Source organism: Macaca thibetana, chromosome 3 (assembly GCF_024542745.1).
Source record: "Macaca thibetana thibetana isolate TM-01 chromosome 3, ASM2454274v1, whole genome shotgun sequence".
In the NCBI taxonomy this organism is placed as follows: Eukaryota; Metazoa; Chordata; class Mammalia; order Primates; family Cercopithecidae; genus Macaca; species Macaca thibetana.
In genome coordinates this window covers 72,726,349-72,749,926 of record NC_065580.1, presented here as the reverse complement: position 1 = coordinate 72,749,926, position 23,578 = coordinate 72,726,349, and the positions used below count along the sequence as shown (strand labels likewise).

Below are 23,578 nucleotides of genomic sequence, written 5' to 3'. Positions count from 1 at the left end.
AATAGGTAAATACCATCTCCATAGATAGAGATTTTTATAGAAAACCACTAAAATTCCTGATTGGAATAATGAAGGTTAATATGAGAAGACATCTCTATAACTTATTTGTCAAATAGATAGACTTATTAGTGAGATACAAAGGCTAAAAACATACAAGATGTTGAAATACTGACATTAAAAAAAAATCCACATCATCCTCAAACCCGAATATTTAAAATGTCATTTCTTCATATTGTTTCCCTTCTACAAAATCATCAATAAATGTCTTATCTGTAATAAGAACAACATTTCCTATAATCTGAACATTTAGCTTGTAAATCCCTTAAGTCTGAAAATGTCAGAAAGTCACTATTCACTCTGCCTGACAGAATACTGTAAAGATCTATGAAACAACAAAGTAGAAAAATATTGTATAAATGTGAAACTGGTACTATCTTATCTTACATGTACCTCTAACCTACCTAGAGAATTTTTCATCACATTTCAATTAACTGAAATATTTTAGAAAAATTGGAAGATACAAAGACTTAATAAACAGGTAACTTAAAAAGAGAAACTGGCATTACTATTAGTATTATAGTATTTGGAACATTTAAAATGAGAAGCATAGACATATGATAACCTTAAATCCCTATTGCAGAGAGCACTGCAGTATACCAGACAACGAAAACCACAAGTAAAAGTCATTCAGTAACAAACTAATTTAACTGTTATAATGTTTCTTTTTCTTTGTTTTTAAATGTGTAGCTACTTACCAACAAGTCTTATTACATTCAACGTTGTATTTGTTAAGATAGGGGCATTCACTTTATTTAGACTGTAATCTGATTTCTTCCTGCTTTTTAGAGTTTCCCGAGAAACACTTTATATGAAAAAACAAAACAGAGTTGCTAGAGTTGTCAAGTAATAAACCAATAAGTTACTCAGATTAGTCCATAGCCTTTATTAACTAATTATTTAATGAAAAGCGTACTATGCATTAGGTAAAGATATAGAGATTAACTTCTTATCCTTATAAAATTTACAATCCATAAGTAAGGGAAATAAGTAAGCAAAAAAATAAAGTACCATAATGCATTTCTTCGATTATAAAACATTATCAACCACTAAAAAAACTAATCACTTTAAAAAACAAATTTTCCAAGATAATTACATATCTAGGTGCAGATGTACTATGTTTCTTGATTTCAGAAACTTATAAACATGAAAAAATACCCTCCTAAGAATCTGAATTAAGTAGAGAATATTGGTGACAGTATTTGGGGTTAAGGGGCAGCATTAGGTTAGGTTCAAAAGAAAAGTAAAAGTTATATGGTCAGCACAGAAAAAAGGGCCAGCATAAAACAGGGTTAGAGATAAGAGAGAACAGAGTGTGCTCAGAAAAGTACAAGGAGTTCACTACATTCGCAAGTAGAAGAAATAAACAGAGGGGAAAGTAATAAGAAAGGAGGCAAGTAAAGGCCGGATATCCCTGAAAGCAATCAAACCTGAGGGATATGAACCTTATCTTGAATACAGTGGTGAGTCACTAAAAGCTAACCAGAAAAACAGCAAGATTAAATTTGTAACTATGAAAAAAAAAAAAAAAAACCCTAAATTTAAATCTAAGAGTTGTTTGGAATGGGGCAAGCCTAGAGACAAGAATCCAAGGTAAAGGAGTTGATTTAATAATCTGGCACAGAGATAATTTTGGGATAAACTAGAATGGTAGTGGTGAAATGCCAGAAAAAGTGGTCAACTCAAGAGACACAAGTTAGAATTGATAATAACTCTTAATGTATTGGCTTCAGGCACTAATTCGTTCAATTCAAACTTCTTAGGGGTAAGTTTAGGGGGCTGCAGTAACCCTATCAAAAATGGAGGTATATACACATGGCAGACACTATCTTACTTGTATATTTCAATTCAAATAGACCTTTCCTTTTGGCCAAAATATGCCCAAAACATCTAATAAAGAATTCCAACAAAATAGTTCTATTTAGTTCACAGTAGATCATACTGACACTTAATATCATACATATGCAAAAACCAATAGAACAAATTTTTTCAATTAAAATAGCTACAATTTCGTGAATTGCTCACTTTTGAAAACAGTATTATTTCAGTCGGGATTTCAAGTTAAACAGTATTAAATAGGTAGCTTGGCGTTAAACAGTAAGAGTATACTTATCGTTACTACCATTAAGGAAAAAAAGTACATTTATAGTCACTAAACGTATGATAGTCATGAAATCAAGTCATTTCAACATTCCAGAATCAGGCCCATTTAACTGGCAAAAGGTAAGAAAAAATTCTGTTATAATTATTATAGTTTTGAAGAGGTCAGTTTATCATAAAACAAAACTCAACCACTAATAGGACACCTTGGTAGAAAGTTCAAATAGTGAACAAAAATGACACAGGGGAAATAAGTGGTGATTTTCTGTGTTTACAAGATTGAAGCAAGAACTCCACATACAAAACAAATGATCATTTTCTCCTTGAGGTTTTTTATTTATCTATGTAAATCGCATAAATGGCCACCAAAGGCAGGATTGATTTTATAAATCTAAAGGCTTTTTCCTCTGCAAAAACTAATCTCTTTGATTATGCCCAATATTTTCGACAATAATTTTAACAGATTTTAAAAAATGACTAACTTCGTGATGCCATAAAAAAGGAATTAGAATCTTGCTACAAAAAGCAATGTCAAACACACTACATAACTCAAAGGAAAGCTACATTAAAACTAGCCATTTAAGAACTTTTAAATGGCTAAATCAATTTCTTTTTTGACACATTAACAATCCAGTTCATAGTTAAATGAACTGATTTGTGAGATGCTGGCAAAGGTTTTGCTAGGCAGAACTTTTCATATAACTATTTTATTTTTCATGAAATCCAGTTATGAAATGTTAGGAGGAAAAACACATTTTTAGCCTTCCAGGAATCATTTAAAACATACTAACTTCTGTCAGGTGACATAATAAGTACCAAAAAACATAATTTTTGTTTCTTCTTAACCTTAAAGGAAATCCTATATGTTAAGAGCACAAGATAAAATGCTAAATACCACACAATTTAAGAACAATCACCTTTTCACAGGAACATCTCCTGTCTGCTCATCCACATAGTCTCGTTTGAGTTCCTCAGGAACATCACTGTCACTGTCATACTCTTGATAGGCACTCTTTTCTTGTTCATCAGATTCATACTGAAGAAAACACAGGATATTAAAAAATGAGTATAAAGGGCCTCGTTTCGTGGGGTGTCTCAACACAGCGAAAGTACTCAATTTTACAAGAAACCACTAAATACAAGAAAATCCGTAGTTTAGTTTTAATGTTGTCACCAAGAATCTGATTATTCTTCCATTGTCTTCATCATTCTACCTTAATCAGCACAAAAGAAAAATATTACACCTATAAAAGCTTGAAAATGTGCAACAAAATAAAATCACCATAAACGAAAACCTAACAAACATTCCACTAGGCCTAAAAAGAGAAGAAGAGTACACATAAGCACGTGTTTTTGTTTTTTTTTTTAACTTAAAGTCTCTCAGAAGGTTCACCATACTTATTTCCAATTTGCTAATAAAATTCATTAAAAGAGGTTCAATATCCAATTCTGGCACTCTGGAAGTATTACTTCAGCTTAATAAACATGCACAACACACATGCTGATGTTTTAATTCACTATAAGACTTAATTTCAAGGGCAGCTTAGAAAATTAAGCTTAGAACACAGTGACCTGCTGAGAATGAGGACAAAAATGGTGGATTTACTCCTGAGAGGAAGGATGTCTTCCTAACATTTTCATCATCTTTATGGCACCATGGCCCAATGCCAGCACGGGAAAGGACAGTGGAATTCATGCACAGTAAAGGAAGCAGTGACAGCACTTTCATCATCATCATCTATTAATGTTATAGATTAGTATGATTAAATAATGGCTAATATTAGTATGATTAAATAATAGCTAACATTGAGTTTTTAACCAAGTATTATGCTAAATTCTTTCATGAATTATCTCATTTAATTGTACAGACACTTCTCTGAGGAAGTTTTATCTCCACATGACAGTTGAGAAAACCAGTATGATAACAACATGGAAATAATTTAGTCCCCTAATTCAACAACTATTTTTTGAGAGTCTGTTAATAAAAAGGTCGTATTTAGATGTGGACCCTGATTCTCAAGGACATAAGTTGCACCTGGGAAGATGAGATCACACATAAATAACTGCAAACAAGCCTTACAGGTACTCCTTTATACTTATACACAATGTGATCCTGATGCTATGCAGAAAGGTATTCTACACAAACTAGGATGTCCTGATTACAACAACAGAGTTTTGTGACCACATCGTATCACAGATACCCATTATTTGAGGATTCAATGTTTGCAAATTTGCCTGCTCACTGAAATTTATTTGTAACCCTAAAGTCAACACTTATGATATTTCTGGAGTCATTCATAAATGTGCAGAACAGTGAAAAGTTTGAGTCATCCAACATGCATGTTCCCAGCTGAATACAAAGCATGCTCTGTCTTCTTGCTTAGGCTCTCATACTATAAACAAGTTTCCTTTTCATGACCTATTTAGTGCCAAGTTCTTTGTATTTTTGTGCTTTTTGTTGGTGATTTAACTGTTTAGAATGCCACCACAAGTGTAGCCCTGAAGTGCTGTGTAGTGTTTCTAAGCACAAGAAGGCTGTGATGTGCCTTAGAAATAAAATATGTGTGTCTGATAAGCTTCATTTAGGCAAGAGTTATGGTGTTGTTGACTATGAATTCAGATTATGTACTGATGGGCTGATAAATATGTTGTAACCAGAGGCTTATAGGAACCTAATCCTATATTTGCTCTGGGAGTAATGGTTGAGTATTTGTTAAATCAATATTCACAGCAACTTTATAGAACACACTGCTGCAAATAATGGGAATCAAAGGTTATGTAAGTTTTAGTTAGTGAATCACTTTTATAGAGAGATATGTTATTCCAAAATAATTGGAATGACTTTAAATTCCTCTCAGTTTAGTCAATTTCACAGAGGCAAAATGTCACAAAGAATCACTGAATCATAATTTTAAATATGGCTTACTATGAAACAATTTAAACTTCATGAATTTCATCTTCACCAAATGAAAAATAAATTCTAAAACTAACATAAAATATAAAGACAAATCCTTCAACATATTTTTGTCACATCTGAATGGTTTTCACTTTAGCTTCATCAATCAAAAATAAAAATTATATTGAGTCATTATGGAAATTATGAAGATCAGAAGAAACCATCAAACAACTTATTAAGTCAAGTAAAATACTGTGAAAATACCATGCAAGTAGCTGTGAAGCAAGCATTCCTCTCACTGTAAATATGGAGAAACTGAGGGTCACAAAGTTAAAATAATTTGCCAAGGGCCACACAGCTGATAAATAATAAAGATGATATTCATTATCTGCCTTCAAATCCTTTACATTAATTCACACTACATCTAGTTAATATTGTTTTTGAGGTCCTAAAAAGTGTTGTTAAAACATTGTACTTCTAAATCTCAAAAAAATATCCCTGCCAAGCAATTAAGCAAGACATTACCACTTTCTCTTAGACAAAGGGACATGGAACAAAAGCAATCTATGACCCATAAAGGGTGTCGAGAAAAAGGGTAGATGATATCCATTCCCTCACTCATCTCACAATATATCACATCATATTCACATAATATATCACATAAATATTCAGTGAAGAAATTATACTACTATTTGATTAGCAACCTGATAAGAACATCATGTAATAAGAACATAAAGCAAACATAAAGGGAAAATTTACTATTCAAGAGGACAAGGTCAACAAAGCATATTGTAAAGTCATTATCTATAAATGTAATATCATAGATACATTAAGTATATAGGTGGGCAGGGTGGTAGTAAATGGATACATAAATGGGTAGTAAATGGATATCTTTTTTAATAATAATTCATAACCAATGTAGTAAATTGCCTTGCTCATTGAGTAGAACAGTTTTAAACTAAAAAAAATCTCACTTATGTTTCACATACACCACATACCCCATTAGAAGCTAAGACATCTTCTGTTTCTTCATCTTTGTGGTTGGCCTGAATTTCAAATGGATTCCCACCACTACAGTACTGCTCAAACAAGGTCACTGTTTTTGAAGAAGTTGAGACTGGCTGCTTACTAGGTGAAACTGATGGGGAGCGAGACTGTTCCATGAATTTAAATTCCTAGATGTTAAAAAAGGAGCCAGATACCTTTTAGCAACAATAAAATTCTAACACATAAACTGAATCCCTCAATATAAATGTAGACTTAGCAGAAAAACAACATCTTGATCTTCAAGTTATTGACTTTTAAATCTTTCAAGTTATCTAAAAGTACACACTTAGAAATACATGTCTAAAGGCTTTCCTAAAGACAACTCAGCGAATGATATCACTTAAAACAGTATCATCTGCATCAAACTACTTTTGGCTTCCTTTAAGAAACTGCGGAGATCATTTTTTAAAATAGCTTAAGAAATCTGAATGATGTCTTCTAAAAATTTTAACAGAACAGCAAAAATCCTAATCAATAAAGTCATTTACGAAAACTAATTGTTAAAGTAAAACACTATGCTTTTTCATATGTTGGCACCACTTAAGATATTCTATACAAATACATCAGAAACAAAGTATGAAGTGTATATGTGTTACATTGAGGCCTACAAACTTTCATTTACTTTTCTCTATATACCAAGAAACAGACAACACGAATATATATGCCAAAGTCATATGATGTGTCCTCTACTCCTAGCAAAGCTAAAGAGTTGTGAGACCTAGTTAAAATTATGCATTAATCACATGAGGAAACTGAGGCAGTTTGAAGGGATTCAGTGCAAAGTTCAACCTCACACAGCTAATTAGAGGAAAAGCGGGAATAATCTCTAAAGTTCCTTTGAATTACCAAAATCTTGATTTAATGATTTATCACAAAATTTAACAAACATTTTTCTTTTCACTAAATGGAATAATCCCAATATTTAAATCCCAAATATAAATTTCAATGATATTCTTGAAAGGTATTCTTAAAATTCTTGAAAGGTACATTGACTTGTTGTATTAAATGATATATGTGTTTATTTTCCTTTTACATTTCAACTATACATTTAATCATATACATTAATAATGCCTAAGAATCATGCCATTATTTTTATAATTCTAAACAAGGAGTGAATATACATCAATGAGACTAATTTTTAGAAAATCCAATCCACAGGAATGCATGTCAGGTGAACACTAAGTTGTGAATAGTTTTCAAGGTAACTACTTTAAAGGAGATAATGTTCACCTAGATGGGAATGCTTTAACATGCCTTTTTTAAAAAACATGTCTTACAATTATACTAAGTGTGACAATGTCGCAACACACACACACAATCTGATGGTTAAAAAGGAGTTCAAATAAAATTATTTAATAGATATTCTAAAATGAATGTTAAACTTAGAATTCTAAATAACGTTAAGGAATTACCTTAAATCTTTGAGAACTCGTAAATCCTATGTTAATTTAATGTTAATTGTTATGTTAATACTAATTAACATTAACATCAATTTTGCTGTCTTTAAAGCATTTAATAATCACTATGTTCCAGTGTTTTTAATATTTCTATAATAGGAAAACAATATAAAAAAACTGGATAAGAAGCTATTGTACAATATAAGCATAAAGACAATCAATCCTTATCAAAAAAAAAACTTCTAATTATGTATTCTGTACATTTATCCAGAGTAAGAAAGTTGCTTTCTAGGAAGCTATTCCTTCCAAAGGCAAAAACTAAAGACCCCGTACTTTCTGAACAAGAATCTAACTATATGCACTGCATTTTGACACTTGGTATTTGCAGAACACAATCTTTCACACAGGAATATTTATCTACAATGTGTTTCAACCAAGGGAAAAATCAAACTAATTAAAGACTTTTTCGCAGATTGCTTATTCTGTAAGTATTTGAGGAACTGATTAACTAATACAAATTAGTTAAGAGTATTTTTTGTAAGTGCCTCTTTTATATCTGAGGCATTTTTTCATTACAGGCAAATTTAAGAATTGCAGCACAAATTAGGAACTTACTAGTCCCTTTAAGGAATAAAAAAATTCTATAAATATAATGATTTGTATTATATTTGTATATGTATTAAACTATGCCAAAATATAGCTAATTAATTATTTGCAAAATTTAAATACAGCAGTCAGCCCTTTTTGGAATTCAAAACAAACAAAAAATAATCACTTTAACTGTAACTCTTTTTAGGCAAAAGAGATTTCCTGAAGTATGTAAACTGAATTTTATAAAAGAAGACTGATTTTTCACAACCATAAAAGGGTCATTCCTGTAAAACTAATGACTTTCAAGGAAGGAAGATAAGAAACTGCTCCTTAATTTATTTTATAAATGTTTCCATATATTTGCGGACTTTTTTTTCAAAGAAAAAGGGTAAAAAAGATGACTAAACGACAGATTTCTTTGTTCTTAAGAAACACTTACATGAAGTTGCAAGATGCTGAAATTTGACTTAACAGGACAAAGTTCCCAAGTCTCATTCTCTAAGAACATTCTCAGTTCATCGAGCCGTGTTCTTAAAAAAAGAAAATGAACACTCCAAAAAGTGAGAAAAGTGCACTGCACACAAGAATTGAGGAAATAATGTACAATACAAATAATTATAGGATTAATGTCATGATCATAATCAACTTTGAGAACCCATTGGGATTAATACAGTAGACAGAAATGTTTACTTTTGTTAGTTAGTATCTTATCATCCTTGACAGAAAAACTCTCTCAAATGTTACTAAACTAAATATTTTTACTATATTGCAAAAGTAATGCATAGGAAATGACAGTTTTATTAGGGGACTAAATTAAAAGCTTGTCTCTAACTCACATAAATATCCTTAGCTGATACACATATCGATGCTAAAACATAAAGAAAAATCTACAGATTATATGAGATCATAAATACTAACACGTTACGTTAAACAGCACAGATCTGAATCATACCTAGTAAAGCTACAATAGCAAGATAATTATCACTTTCTGAAAACATTTAGCTCAGTGCCTGTCTCTACAAAGCATTTACAAATTACGTGAGCAGGTAAGACACATATATATTTGACATTCCACTAATCACTTATGCCATACTGATCTCTTCTTTCTTTAATGCTATTGTTCTTACTGTCTATCCGGAGTAATCAGCACATGATATAGGCAGTCCCAGAAAAACAAACCTTATTTTCAGTTGACAAAAGGGCCAGTGCCTGCCCTGTTCTTCCTCTTTCTACCACAAGTTGTTAGTACCACGCTAAAAATGAAATCTAGATTTTTTTAAATCCACAGGTTCAAAATAAAGAGAAAACAAATACATGAATCTGTAAAAATCAGGAATTGCTCCAAATACTAGACTTAACAGACAAGGACTTTAAGATAATTATTATAAGTTAAATAAAATAGAAAAAATGTATAAAATGGATAGAAAAGAGAATTTCAAATAACTGCAATAAGAAAAACAAACAATAAAAGAATCAAATAGACATTCAAGAACTGAAAAATACACTTCCAATTAAAAACTGATTGGATAAGTAAAACAGCAGTCTAGGGGTGGCTGAAGATGGCATTCATGAACTCAAAGATCAATAGAAAATATCTAAACTGAAGCAAAAATTTGGGAAAAAAAAGGAAGAAACAAAAGATCATAAGAGATATGTGAGATAGTCAAAACATTTATTATGCAGGCAATTGGATGGAAAGGACAGAGAATAAGCAAAAGCAATATTTGAAGACATAATGGCCAAGAATTCCCAAAAGTGATTGTGCTCACAGCTCATACCACATACAAAAATTACCTCAAGTGGATCACAGTCCTAAGGTAAGAACTAAATGTACAAAACTTGACAACTCAACAATAAAAAACAAATAACCCAATTCAAAATGGACGAAAGCTTTGAACAAACATTTCTGTAAAGAAGATATACAAAAGGCCAATGAGCACCTTAAAAGCTGCTAAACATCATTAGTTATCAGGGAAATGCAAACCCAAAACATAATAAGATACCACTTCATGCCTACTAGGACAGCCATAATCAGAGACAGAAAACAACAGGTGGTGACAAGGTTTTGGAGAAATTGGAACCCTCATACAGTATTAGTAGGAACGTAAAATGTATCATGACTTTGGAAAAAAGTGTGATTCAGTTCCTCAAAATGTTAAACAGAGAGAGTTACCACAGGACCCAGTAGTTCTACTCTGTATTAGTTTCCTGTGGCTGCTGTAACAAATTACCACAAACTAGGTGACTTAAACAAGCAGAAATTTATTCTCTCACAGTTCTAGAGGCCAGAGCCTGAAAATCAGTATCAGTGGGTTGAAATCAAGGTGTTAGCAGAGCTCCACTGTCTGGAGGCCCTAGGGGATAATCTGCTTCCTGTCTCTTCCAGACAGGTTTGTGGTATTTATTACACAGTAATTTAAAACTAATACAGTGATAAAAGGTACAACCCAGATTGAAGAAACGTAGTCAACCCTAGGCATAAAAAATGTATACAAAATAATATATGAAGTAAAAGTATATGACAAAACACCAAAAAGGTAAGAGAAGGTAAACGCAGTTACAAAGTTGGTTCCTGCATTATTCTGGAAGTATACCACCTAAGGTAGACTACAGTAGAACATAAGTGCATATTGAAATGTTGGCGGTAACCATTACAAGAATGTATTTTTTTTTTTTTTTTCCCCGAGACAGTCTCACTCTGTCGCCCAGGCTGGAGTGCAGTAGCGTGATCTTGGCTCACTGCAACCTCTGCCGCACAGATTCACACGATTCTCCTGCCTCGGCCTCCAGAGTAGCTGGGATTACAGGCACCTGCCACCATGCCCAGCTAATTTTTTTGTATTTCTAGTACAGACCGAGTTTCACCATCTTGGCCAGGCTGGTCTTGAACTCTTGACCTCGTGATCCATTTGCCTTGGCCTCCCAAAGTGCTGGGATTACAGGCGTGAGCCACTGCGCCTGGCCCCTAATGTTGTTTTAAAATCTTGTCTGACAACTGTTATGTTTTCATATAACCGTTTTTCCATTTACATTTAATGTATTTATTGACATAATTATTAATAGGTTTAAACCCATCATATTGCTGTTTGATATCTAAAAATGTTAAATATTTTAAAGAAATTTTCTCTTTCTGCATTTTTTGGATCAATCATATATATTTTTACTTTTTATATTATATATATTTTTCTCAGTTAGTAAAACAACATCAACAACAACAAAACAAGACCAAACTTGATAAGCTGTTAACAAAGGGCACACTTTAAATATGAGAACATAATTAGAAGGAAAGTTAAAATTACACAAAAACACAATTTCTCAAAATCATGAACTGGGGTAGAATTTTTATCAAAATTATTTTCTCCGTCTATTAAAATAATAACTATGATATTTTCCTGTATTCTGTCAATTGGTAAATTACATTTCTTAATTTATTTAACGTTTAGCCAACTCACGCTCTCCTATAATAAATCCTACCTGTTCACAGCATATTAAGCTTTTTAGGTATCACTGAATTAAATTTGCCAATATTTTGTTTAGGATGCTGCATCTATGTTCTTATGAGATACTAGTCTGTCATTTTCCTTTTTTAATGTCCTCTTGTTATGCTTTGGTATCAATGCTATGCTGGCCTCATAAAATAAGTTATAGAACATTCCCTCTTTCTCTACTTTATGAAAGAGTTGTGTTGGTATTGTTTTCTCCTTTAAGGTTTGGTAGAATTTACCAGTGACATCAGCAGGCCTGGAGATTTCTTTATGGAAATGTTTTGAAGCCCAGATATCATTTCTTCAAAAGACATCCGACTATTCATATTTTCTATATTTTGTTTTGTGAGCTCATTAAGTTTGGCTTTATAAGGAATTTGTTTATTTCATCTACTTTGTTGTATTTTCTTCTAAAAAGATAGGTGACTTCTCTCTTCTAACACCAGTCAATGCAATTTTAGGATCCTTGAAAACATTTTATAAGCTTTGATTACTAGAGTAATTACAAAATAAAATGTACTTATTAAATAGAATATTTTGACAACTATACATTGCTCTATAATTTTTATGTCATTAATGTTTAAATTAGAATATTTATGCTTTTAGAAATTCTCCAACATCTGACAGAATAGTGTTCTTTGGGTGTACATAAACTTAGTATCTGAATATTTTAAAAAATGGGGGGAAATGAAACTTATACTTTTGAGAAGTAGAAACAATAATAGGGGCTGTGTTCCCTCATATGTTCATACAGTTTTATCCTAGAAAAAGATAGTGGAATGCAAACTTTTATACGACTACCACAACTAACATTAATACATTTCATAAGTAGATGCTCCACCAAAAAGAAACTGCTCCTATTTTTATCTTATTATCCCTGTAACTTCAAACCAATAGCTTAAATGGACTCAAAGTCAGAATAATTTGGTTCAAGAATTTCTTCATCCTCAAGAGCTCTATTTGGCAGCAGAGGACCATGAAACAAACTGTATGCACATGTAAACACTTCTATTAGCAAAGTAAGAACACACTTCATCTATATTTCACCATGTTCCATATAGTTTTTCAGTATTTATTTAGTATGATTGGCAAAGGGAATATTAAATTGGGATTTTGCAGATTTAGATTTATCACTGGCTAATGTAATGACTTTAGTCAATTCAATGTATGGACACTAGCATCATTTCTAAAGTTCGTGTCAAGTTTACCTTGTTTTGTAAAGAAATAAATGTACCTTAGAACACACTGATGGTTTGCACCAACTTTACGAAATGACTTCCACCGTAATTTTCCCGATGCAACTGTCAGAGCAAAAATGACTACAGACAGGACAGAAACTAGACTACCTTAAACTTCTGTTTAAATACTAGGGAAAAAGAAGAATACTAAGTAATAATTAAATCTTTGCTGTTTAACCTGCCCCAATTTTTACAATATACAATACTGCAAGAAAACGGGTCAAGATGTCTAGGCAACACTTATGGAGACCTTTTAATCTGGCCACTTCATTTTACAATTCATAGAATCACAGGCCAGAGAGGTTAAATGATTTGCCAATATCAGACAGTTGGTAAGCAGCAAAAAATGGGACAATAACCCAAGTCTACTATTACTCAACCCAGCTTTACTTCTAATAATATAGCACAGCCACTTCAATGAGAAATAAGTTTCACAAATGTTTCTAAGAGAAGTTCTTTAAAATGTTGAGTGTTTGGGGAAGATTTAAGTGATTCGTTTCTGTATTCTCTAATTTCATTAATGTGAACTCTGTGAGGAATTTCCATTATGGTCAAAATGCCCCTAGCTAGTTGCTACAGATGACAGACACCTTTTGATAATAAGTAAAACAGAATGCAGAATGGAAGCCACTAAATAAATCAGTGTTTTTATATTGTACACACATCCTAGACACTAGGAACACCAAAAGTGATCCCAGTTGTCATGTTGGATATGAAGCAATCTCTGGGAAGAGAGACATTTGGTGTGCCTTCATACTGCAAGGAAAGTGAGGCTTCTGGCTCCTTTGTGTTTCCATTTTATTTCCCTATCCATGATTAACAGGCCCCTCCCCCTTCTATACAGGAATGTTTATAGGGCCAGCCTTTTCATTTAGTCAGGGCTTAAGTTTTAGCAGACAAGGAAGTTATAAATAAACGCAGTGTTAGGGTTTCCTGTTGGTCCCTTCCCACCATTTCCCTGAGGTTTATTCAATTAAGTTTTTAAAAAATTTTTAAACACTCTCAGTTGTGAAACTCAAAGGCTTTGCTTTGGTATAGTTCAACTTAAATCTTTTTCAAACAATTTACTTGTTTACAATTAACACAGACAATTTGTATTCAAATATATTTAATAATGAATCAACAGTTTGGTGTTCAGTCATCTCTCTTTTGACACGGCATATATCACTGTGAGCAGGTACTGACTATGAACAAGGAGCAAAAGCAGAATTTCAAATCATGACTCTCTCTGGCACCAAATAAGGAAATCAAAACTTAAATTCAATTGTAAAAAGTAAAAGTTCAGAATAAAAAGTAACATGAAACTCAACTCAAAGGACAAAATACATGTAAGGGATACAACTTGGGGTCTAGCTTATATGAAGAAAAATCTAATGTTAGCTCTCCCTTCCTTCAATTTACTGCTGCTGTAAGCACATAATCACACCGCTACTAGGAACATTCTTTCCCACCTTCCTCCTCTACCCAAATCATTCCTAGTCACTCTTTTAAATATTAGCAGTGATTGTTTTGCAAAGCAATGAAGTATACAAATTTGGCTTTATAGCGAAATTCTGAATATCACATCCTCTCCTGTAGAAGCCTTCTTACTTCTAAAAGGTAGATACTCTCAAGCACCCCCTCACTGAGCACTGATTTAACTTCCTTATAAGCACACGCATATGTATGCAGGTAATGCAACAGAACAGCAGCCAAATTCTTTCTGTGAACCTTGATCTAATAATCATGTTTTACTCATAAAGAAATCAGTTCAATATTTTAAGCCCCTCAAGACAAAGAATATTTTAAAATGTACAATGAATATGTAATGAGAACATTTCATCATATTTTGGTTAAAAAAATCCTTAGCCATCCTAAAAAAGCTACAACACATTCAAATTCAAAAGTAATTGTTTAAAATCAATTAATGCTATAAGATTAAGTATTAGACAAAAGTATTCTCATTACCTAAATAAGTCCATTCATATTTTATTAGAGTTCTTACCTATGGTAATTTTTGAAATAATTGACACTTTGTTTTCTAATAGATTCCTGTAAAACTTCAGACTTGCTACCACAAAATTCTTCTCCAACTTGCATCAACCTAGTTGGATAAAAAGGTTTCAGTAAATTTCAGCAACATCCTTATAGAGAAAAAGAAGTGCGGGTTCTCTTTCTTCAAAGACTAAAAAAAATCGCTAAAATTTGGATATGTGAAAAAATTCTAAAGACCACAAATTCATAAAGGTTTACAAACATCCAAAGGGCAGAAATATTTAAATACACTCACAAACTTAGCAGCAAAAATTATCTTCATTTCCATAAAGAAGTTATAGATGAGAGCTCACTAGGTTCATGATTTCTTTGATTATCATGGTTGAATGACTCAAACTAAAGAATAAGACAAGATCTTAAACACTACCTGCTGATTATGTCCAAAACAAAGATGAAATCATCATATTTGAATATAGACAAATCGGTTCCAAGCAAGTAGGTTTTTACTTTTAGCTGAACATCCTGTAAGACAAAGAAAAAAAAAAAATCAAGCAAACCCAAAATATAGAAAATAGGTTATCAGAACCATTTACTCTATAGTTCCAGATTAAAATGAGACAGGAATATATTCCTAATTTGTTAATGAGTATCTATTTAGGCCAACAGCCAACATCCTTAAGGGAGATATAATAGAGACAATCCCATTTCCTATATCAGGAATGCCATCAGGTTGCCAAACTGAATGGAAACTAGCTACATAAAGTGCCAAGTCAGTATTTCCAAGTACATTGAATTACCAGAAATTCTATCATAGATTGTAAAATTCTAACTAAGTACAATTAAGGCCTACTGGGAGACTAAGTCAGAAACAAATCATATCTGACCCTGGGTGTATATTCAATGACTATAAGATTTTCCTTTCTTTTTATGCATTAATATTCAGAAAAAAAGTCAGCCTAAATCCACAATGATACATTAAATATTTATTTAATTTTAATAAATGTTTAATATGGTTATATGAGTTTAATACAGTCAAATGAGAAAATATATGTCAAACCTCACAACCACTACATAAATAAATTTCAAATACTAAAGTATAAAATCAAATAGCATATCCAATACAAAATTATCAAAAATAGAAGAGCACTAAATTATAAATACTGATTCATGAAGAAATTTACGTTCTCAAAATAAGTTTCCCTAAACAATTTCTTTCAAAACACATCCTATAAAAGATGGTCAAGCTGGGCATTGTGGCTCACGCCTATAATCCCAACACTTTGGGAGGCCAAGGCGGGAATATCACTTGGGCCCAGGAGTTCAAGACCAGTCTGGGCAACATAACAAGACCCCATGTCCACAAATAATAATTTAAGAAAATTAGGCATGGTGGTACATGTCTGTGGTCCCAGCTACTCAGGAGGCTGAGGCAGAAAGATCACCTGAGCCCAAGAGGTCGAGGCTGCACTAGGCCATGATTCTGCCACCACACTCCAGCCTGGGTGACAACATGAGACCTTGCCTCAAAAAATAGTAAATAAATAAATATAAAGAAAAAAAAAAAAAAGATGGTCAAAATAAAGATCAGCCTCATTAGAAAAATCAAAAATACATTTTAAAAGACCATAACACGGCCAAAGGGTCTATAGTCTTCCAGGGTTCAAAGAAGTCCAAAAAGAGTAAGTTATCTTCAAAGAAATTACACTGTGATCTAAGAAGTAACAAATTATCTGATTATAACAACTGAGCTACTAAATTGCAAAGAAAAACTTAATAAGATACTGCTACAGACTGAATGTTTGTGTCTACCCAAAATTCCTATACTGAAATTCTAACCTCCAAGGTGATAATATATTAGAAAGTGGGGACTTTGTGAGGTGATTAAATCAAGAAGGTAGAGCCGTCATTAATGGCATTAGCTCCCCTATAGAAGGGACCCCAGAGGGCTCCCTCATCCCTTCCACTATTTGAGGATGCAGCAAGACAATGTCTATGAACCAGGAAGCAGGCCCTTCCAACAACGCTGGCACCCTGTTCTCTGACTTCCAGCCTTTAGAATTCTGAGAAATAAACTTCTGTGTTTATAAACTATCCAGTCTAGAATATTTTGTTATAGGAGCCCAAATGGGCTAAAACCAGATATATTCAGCCAATTAGCATGTAAGATTCCCTCAAGGCACAAAGATCACTGACTGAGAAAAAAAAAAAAAATTGTTCATTCTGAGCTATAATCTGACCTAAGTATGCTACCTACTTAGTTACTCCTTTTCTAAAATTAACAGAAAAAAAAAATTAAGAAAACACAGATAAATGAAATAAAAATAAACAGAACATCTCACTGAGAAAACATACATTTCTTTATGATAGTGGAAATTCTCTGGGCCTCTAAAACAAAAAATGTACTCAAGGCATATATGAATATTTCCAATGGAGATTTTCAAATTAAGTCTTTTTTCTTCCTGCCACTTATAGTGCAAATACAATCACCAAATACATTACAGAAATTAAATGATAGCCTAATTCCAAACAGAAACATATGATTAAATCTGCAAAGAATACACATATAGAAAACTTAAAACTGAATCTCTAAAACAACTTTGACATGACAATTATATTGCTTCTGTGAAAAAAATAATATTAAAAAAACCAAACCTGCCATATTCGTGTAAGTCCATGTTCTAATTTCTTTTTTATGTAGCCACGATCAAAATTAGTTTCTTCAGTACCTATCATATTATTCCCTTCTGAAAATAAAAGACATAAATATTTTTAGATTTAATCCAATTTGTGTTTGTTTTCCAAATATTTTCTATTTGGCCTCTCATACATTATAAGTCTATGTAAGATACAGAAAATATGTTTGATATTTATACAATCAAAACAATGTCAAACAATAGGTATTAGAAGTAAACCCATTTGGTAAGATAAATAAACTTAGACTATGAAATGCTAACTATACCTAAGACCACTGAGATCATATGTGACTGAGGCTGGGAATCTACCTGAGTCAGTGTGGGCCCAAAGACCAGGTTCTTAATACTGCCTACTGCAAGACCATGTAAAAGGCTGTGAGAAGGGCATTACAGGACCAATTAACCAAATTATCAATTAGCATGCATGCTAAGAGGGCAGTCTACATTAACAGCTCAGGCAGTGAGGTGATAATGCATATATTTTATATTTTTCATGACGAATAATAGTTTTTATCCACTCCAGATAATTTAACAATGTCTAGTTTAATAGGTAAGATCAGTGATCTGCCACCAATCTCCCCCTAAAGACAACTGAAAAATACACATACACATTCATATTAAAAAGATGAAGCTTTTGTGTGAATATCCTGTGTAGAACACCTAAGCAAGTATGTTATCATCTTGTCTCAGGTTGGGAAGGTGTCCACTGATAACTAGTAAAAGGTCCTTGGAAATGCCAGGCCTCAGATACATAGATACATGACTAGTTTGCCTCTGAGCACTCCTAAAACATAAGCCTTATTATTACACGCATGGTATGGCTGTTAGGGATCCAGCAGCCTAAAGCAGTGCACCTGAACTAGAGCTTTAGAGCTTTATCTTAGAACATTAAAGTATTAGGTTATCAAACAATATCAAATATTATCATTAAAGAGATACAGCAGATAAAGTCTAGAGTCCTCTTCAGTTTTATGAAGCTCCATGAAGAGTAATTTTCAATTTACTAATTTCTACAATTTTAGTCCTGAATATAATATGATTAATTTCAGGTGAATAAATAACTTTTTACAGTCCTAGATACTACCAGCTGACTACTTGAGCACTTGATATCCATAAAACATACATATTAGGGTGAAGAAATTTTAGCAAAGAGGGTTGAGTAATAAGGATCAAATAGAGTTTTAAGTTTGACTCAGTACTCCAAATGAATGTAAACTATTGGCCTAAAGCGAAAAGCAAGCTTTACCATGATGAATAAATAGATAACAGTCACCTAAATTCTGATATCTAAAATATGGGTTAATTCTATTCCAAACTTTTTCTTTGGTTTCTCCTTGAATAATGTACTAGAAAAGCAAATATGTCTTAACAGTCTCCAGGTATTTCACTATTATTATATTATCTCTTGATCCATTTCCTTTCATCATATTAACCACCACCAATGTAAGTACCTTACATGCTGTCCAAACTCTACAACGACCCTGTAGGGTACATGTGTTACTACTCTTTAATTGTTTGGTTTGGTTTTGCTTTGCTTTTTAACTAATCACTTTTAGGAGCAAACTGAAGAGTGGAAAAAATAAGCAGTGTCTTCAAGTTCTCACCTTTGGTAAACGTAAGTGAAAACTTGAAGCCAGACCTCTCAGATTGCAGAGCCCATGGTCCCAGAGGTAGTACAGGGTAAGAGTACAAGTTTTGGGTAAAAATAGTCTGACCTGGAATCCTGGCTGTGTGTCCATCCTTCTCTCTGCCTTCTCCTCTTTCTCTCCCTTCCTTTACTCTCCCCAATAATACTTCTAAATGGATAAAAATCCATTCATATAATTTTCCTCTTATTTTGTTTTCTATATTTACAAGCTTCTTGTAAGTCAAGACAAAGATTAAACTAATGCCTTCTAAACTACCAAAACGTTTAATCAAACAGTGAGATTTGGGTGTGTTGTCCACTCACCCAACAACAGAAAATAAGCACCTAAGAAACTGGAAGTTACTAAAGTAATTTGATTGAATAGCTACAATAAATTGTATGTAATACAAAAAAAAAAAAAAGATGTGCAGTATAATTTATTTTGTCCGTATTAAACAAAACGCTGATAAAATCATTTACTGTTTTTATAAGTATTCTGAATATTTAATCTCAGCTACTGTTCAAGGATAATCACTTAAGATAAATAATTATACAAATGAAGCAATTTAAATAGAATGATTAATAAATACAATAATTTTTCAAAGACTTGTTCTTTATTATTTAGCTGACTATACCATAGTCATTTAAAGTTATATTTTCCATTCAAAGATTAATATTTTAAGACATCATTTTTAAAATGAAATTCTAGCTTCGTTTTCAGGAAGGAAAGTATCAATATAATTATTGATTCTTAGAACCTAGTTTTATTACTGCAACTTGAAAATGGGCCAAATAGATTAATATTGACCATCTAGCATTAATTTCACAGTAAATTTAGACAGACCAATGTCTTATCTAGTTTGCAACTAATAATATTAACAACAACAAAAATTTATAAATTCAGTCCTAAAGCCATCAGCACACACTTCTGTAAACTGGTACTATGTGCCACTTAAAAAGTCCTTTGACCCAGTTACTCTCTAAAGGTAATAGAACACTTGAAGTAGCTGAATCACTTTATTTGCTCAATATTTAGCCTATGGTCACTGTAATCCTCGAAATCCCAAAGGTATTCCTGCCCCTTTCCTTTCTTCTTACTCCAGTAATGTGGGATATTTATAGTTCAATTTTTAAAATAAAATAAAAATATTTTCCTACCAGAAGCTGAAGCAGTATCCTCATTGTCATGCTTTTCATGCCATTCCATAGTCCTATAATAGCTGAGCATAACTTCCCACAGTGCTTTGCATAGGTCTGCAAGGCATGGAATATAGCTGTCTGGTGTAACATGCTAAAGAAAATAAGAAGAGACAACTTTCAATTTCTTATGTTTACTCTAACACAGTTATAATAAAATATGTTATTAATCAAATACATTCAAAAATTAGAAATAACTAAGAAAATGTCTTCAACTGACTTATCTAAAGAGAAAACTCAATGGTGAGAAAAAAATATTTTAAATACTTCCCATCTCAACATGGCTTTTTTGTATACATTAAGAATATCAGCCGATAAGCTGTGAATCAATCTGTAGTTATAGAACCATAAAGAAATTACTGAAATAGCAATTGGTCCCATAAATAGCAGTGTAAACATCCCCAAATGCATTTTTTGAAAGACATGATCCTAAACATGCAAATACAGCTTTACATAGCCTAGACCTCAGTCACAACTTGCAAAAAGGAGGTTGGATTTACAACTCTATCATTTCATTTGTGTAAATTAAGTAAATATCTTTGACAATCTCTAAGATTTTTAAATCATATGGAATAGATACCCTATGTCTGACAATAACATTTTAAAATAACTTCTAACATAAACAAGGTTATGAAACAATATATGAACTCAAATCCTCTCCCTAATGGAAGTACATGAATTTTGTTTCCCTTTGTAAAAACAACCAACTTGCCATTCTGCCCTTTTATTTTATTTTATTTTGTAGGCTTCCCATTTGTCATAATGCAGCAATTGCTCCATCATTTGAGATTTTCTAGCATTTCTTTAGTTTGTGATCAACTGACAACAACTTATGCTGATGAAATATTGAAAGATGAAGACTCTGGTGTAAGTAAACTCCCCAAGATAAACAGCTAGTAGAAATAGGCTGTGGCAAGTATTGCCATGGTATGGTTGATGCTCATGATGTCACAGTTAGTAGTGGTCCTTGCTCTTTCAAAAGGCTTTTTCTTCCCGTAATGATCTCTCCCTCTAAACTCATTCACCAAAACATTGTTTTGGCAAGTAATAAAAATACTAACTTACATGATATTCTACACTTCCACGTTAAGTATATCAAATCTTTGAAACTAAACTAGGAAGTACTAAAATAAAGAAGTTAAGCTCTGGAAACAGACTGTGGGGTTTATGCCAAGAATGCTAGAATGGCTTAATCTTACAAAATCTATTAATATAATTTGCTCTATTAATAGGTCTCAGGAGAAAAATCAAGTGATTATCTCAATAGATGCTGATTTTAAAAAAATTTCTCACAGTGGGCTTTAAGAAAATTCAAAACCCACTCCTAACAAAAACACATGAGGAAATAAGAATGAATAAGTATTTCCTTAATATGAGAAAACTCTAAGGCACAACCACTGTGGTCTCACACACACACACAAATGATGCCCATTATCTCCATTACTATTTAACTGTTTACACTGCTATTTATGAGAACACTTGCTAATTCAATAATTTCTTTGTTTGATTCACAGCAGATGGGCTGGTATTTAACAACGATTCAGAAGTACAAGCCAATGTAATCAGATTACAGAAAACAGAGGCAAAAGAATAGGACAAGAAAAAATAAAACTACATCTGCTAATGACATAAAAATAGGCCCAGAAATTCCTAGTGAACCAATAATAAAACTAATTCAAACCATAAAAGAATTCAGCAAGGAAGCAAGTTATAAAATGTACATGCCCAAACCAATGGCATTTGTATACAAATAAACATTTAGAAGAGATACTGAATGAGAAACCCTCATTTATAATAACAAAAGAGAGAATTTTTAGGAATTTAATAAGAAATGATTGAAAACCAAGAAGGAAACCATGAAACACCCCCAAGAGACATAAAAACAGACTTGAACAAATGGAAAGAAATCCCTTATTCTTGGTTAGGATGTCTCAACATCATCAAGATGTCAATTCTTCCCGAGTAAATTTATAAATTTACTGAGATACCAATAAAAAAGTACAGAAAAAGATCTGGTCTTATATAAAAATCTGGTATATGATAAAGATGGCATCTCACATCACTTAGATGAAGATAGTCTTTTCCTCACAAATCGTGTTGGGAAAACTGTATAGTTAGCTGGAAAAAGATAAAATTAGACATATTCCTCAAGAATGTGTAAGAATAAACTCCAAATGAATAAGATATTTAAATGTCAAAAATAAAACTATACTAGAAGAAAACATGAATCAATGTCTAACAGTGATACAGAAAAAGACTTTCTAATTACAACACAAAATTTACAAGCAATAAAAGTAACATTTGATTTTACTATATAAAAAATAAACAATTTATATAGCAAAAAAACACCATATGTGAGATCAAAAGACAAATGACAAATCTGTAAAATATTCACAATATATATTCACAATAAAGAGCTGATATTTCACATTTATATAGAATTCTTAAAAGTTTGGGGGAAAAAAAAAGACTAAAACTCCTATCAAAAAAAATGAGAAAAAATGCACATGAACATACTTCATAAACAGAGATATAAAAATGGCCCTTCAACACAGAAAAGCATGTTCAACTTTACTCGTAATAGGACAAATATAAATTAAAACTACAATAAGATGCAAATTCTCACCAATCTCAAAGATTCTCACCAATCTCAATCTTAAAGCTGAGCAGACATTCTCTCCTTAACCAAACTCTAGTGAGGCTCCTCTCAGCTATCTTCTTGACCATGGCCTAAAAAAACTTGGATGAAACACCTAACAGAGTCTCTAATGACTCAAGTCACACCCCTAGGATGACTTCAGCCCCCCCTTAAAGTGCCAGCCTGAAAAAAACTCAAGGTTGCCAGTGCACTTGAAAAAAAAAATGTACTGTTTGTTCCAACATCTGAAGATAGGGCCCCTGTTCCCCAGTCTCTGTGAGAGGGTAGGAGCCTAACTTCCATAAACATCAGTTAGCAAATACAAATGGGTTTCACATGGACTAACTCCCTTCTCACTCTTTGTAAATGTTCACTTTTCTGACTCCACTAAGCCCTGCTCAACCCCTTCCCTCATTTTCCCTTTAAAAAATGCCCAGTCACCATTGTATAAATCAAAGTTGAGTCAGTTCACACTGGACTATTTTCCCTATTACAATAATATCTTCTGATTAAAATCTGTCCTCAACGCTTTAACTAGTACCTGGCTTTATCTTTGACATCATATACGCTCTGTTGGCAAGGCTGTGATGAAACAGGCACTCGCATACATTACTGATGCAAAATAGTACAATCCCAAG

At 32.5% G+C, this 23,578-nt stretch overlaps 1 protein-coding gene across 1 annotated transcript in view; it reads right to left on the bottom strand.

Annotated features, from left to right (window-relative positions):
- VPS50 (VPS50 subunit of EARP/GARPII complex) overlaps positions 1-23,578 on the bottom strand; it is a 118,367-nt gene that overhangs the window by 39,187 nt on the left and 55,602 nt on the right. Inside the window, exons 13-20 of the mRNA XM_050785362.1 lie at positions 20,264-20,396; positions 17,438-17,529; positions 15,213-15,307; positions 14,796-14,894; positions 8,528-8,618; positions 6,052-6,228; positions 3,075-3,193; positions 756-862 (exon numbers count right to left, since the gene is read on the bottom strand). Coding sequence (XP_050641319.1) covers positions 756-862; positions 3,075-3,193; positions 6,052-6,228; positions 8,528-8,618; positions 14,796-14,894; positions 15,213-15,307; positions 17,438-17,529; positions 20,264-20,396 — 913 coding nt within the window. The remainder of the gene's footprint in view (positions 1-755; positions 863-3,074; positions 3,194-6,051; positions 6,229-8,527; positions 8,619-14,795; positions 14,895-15,212; positions 15,308-17,437; positions 17,530-20,263; positions 20,397-23,578) is intronic.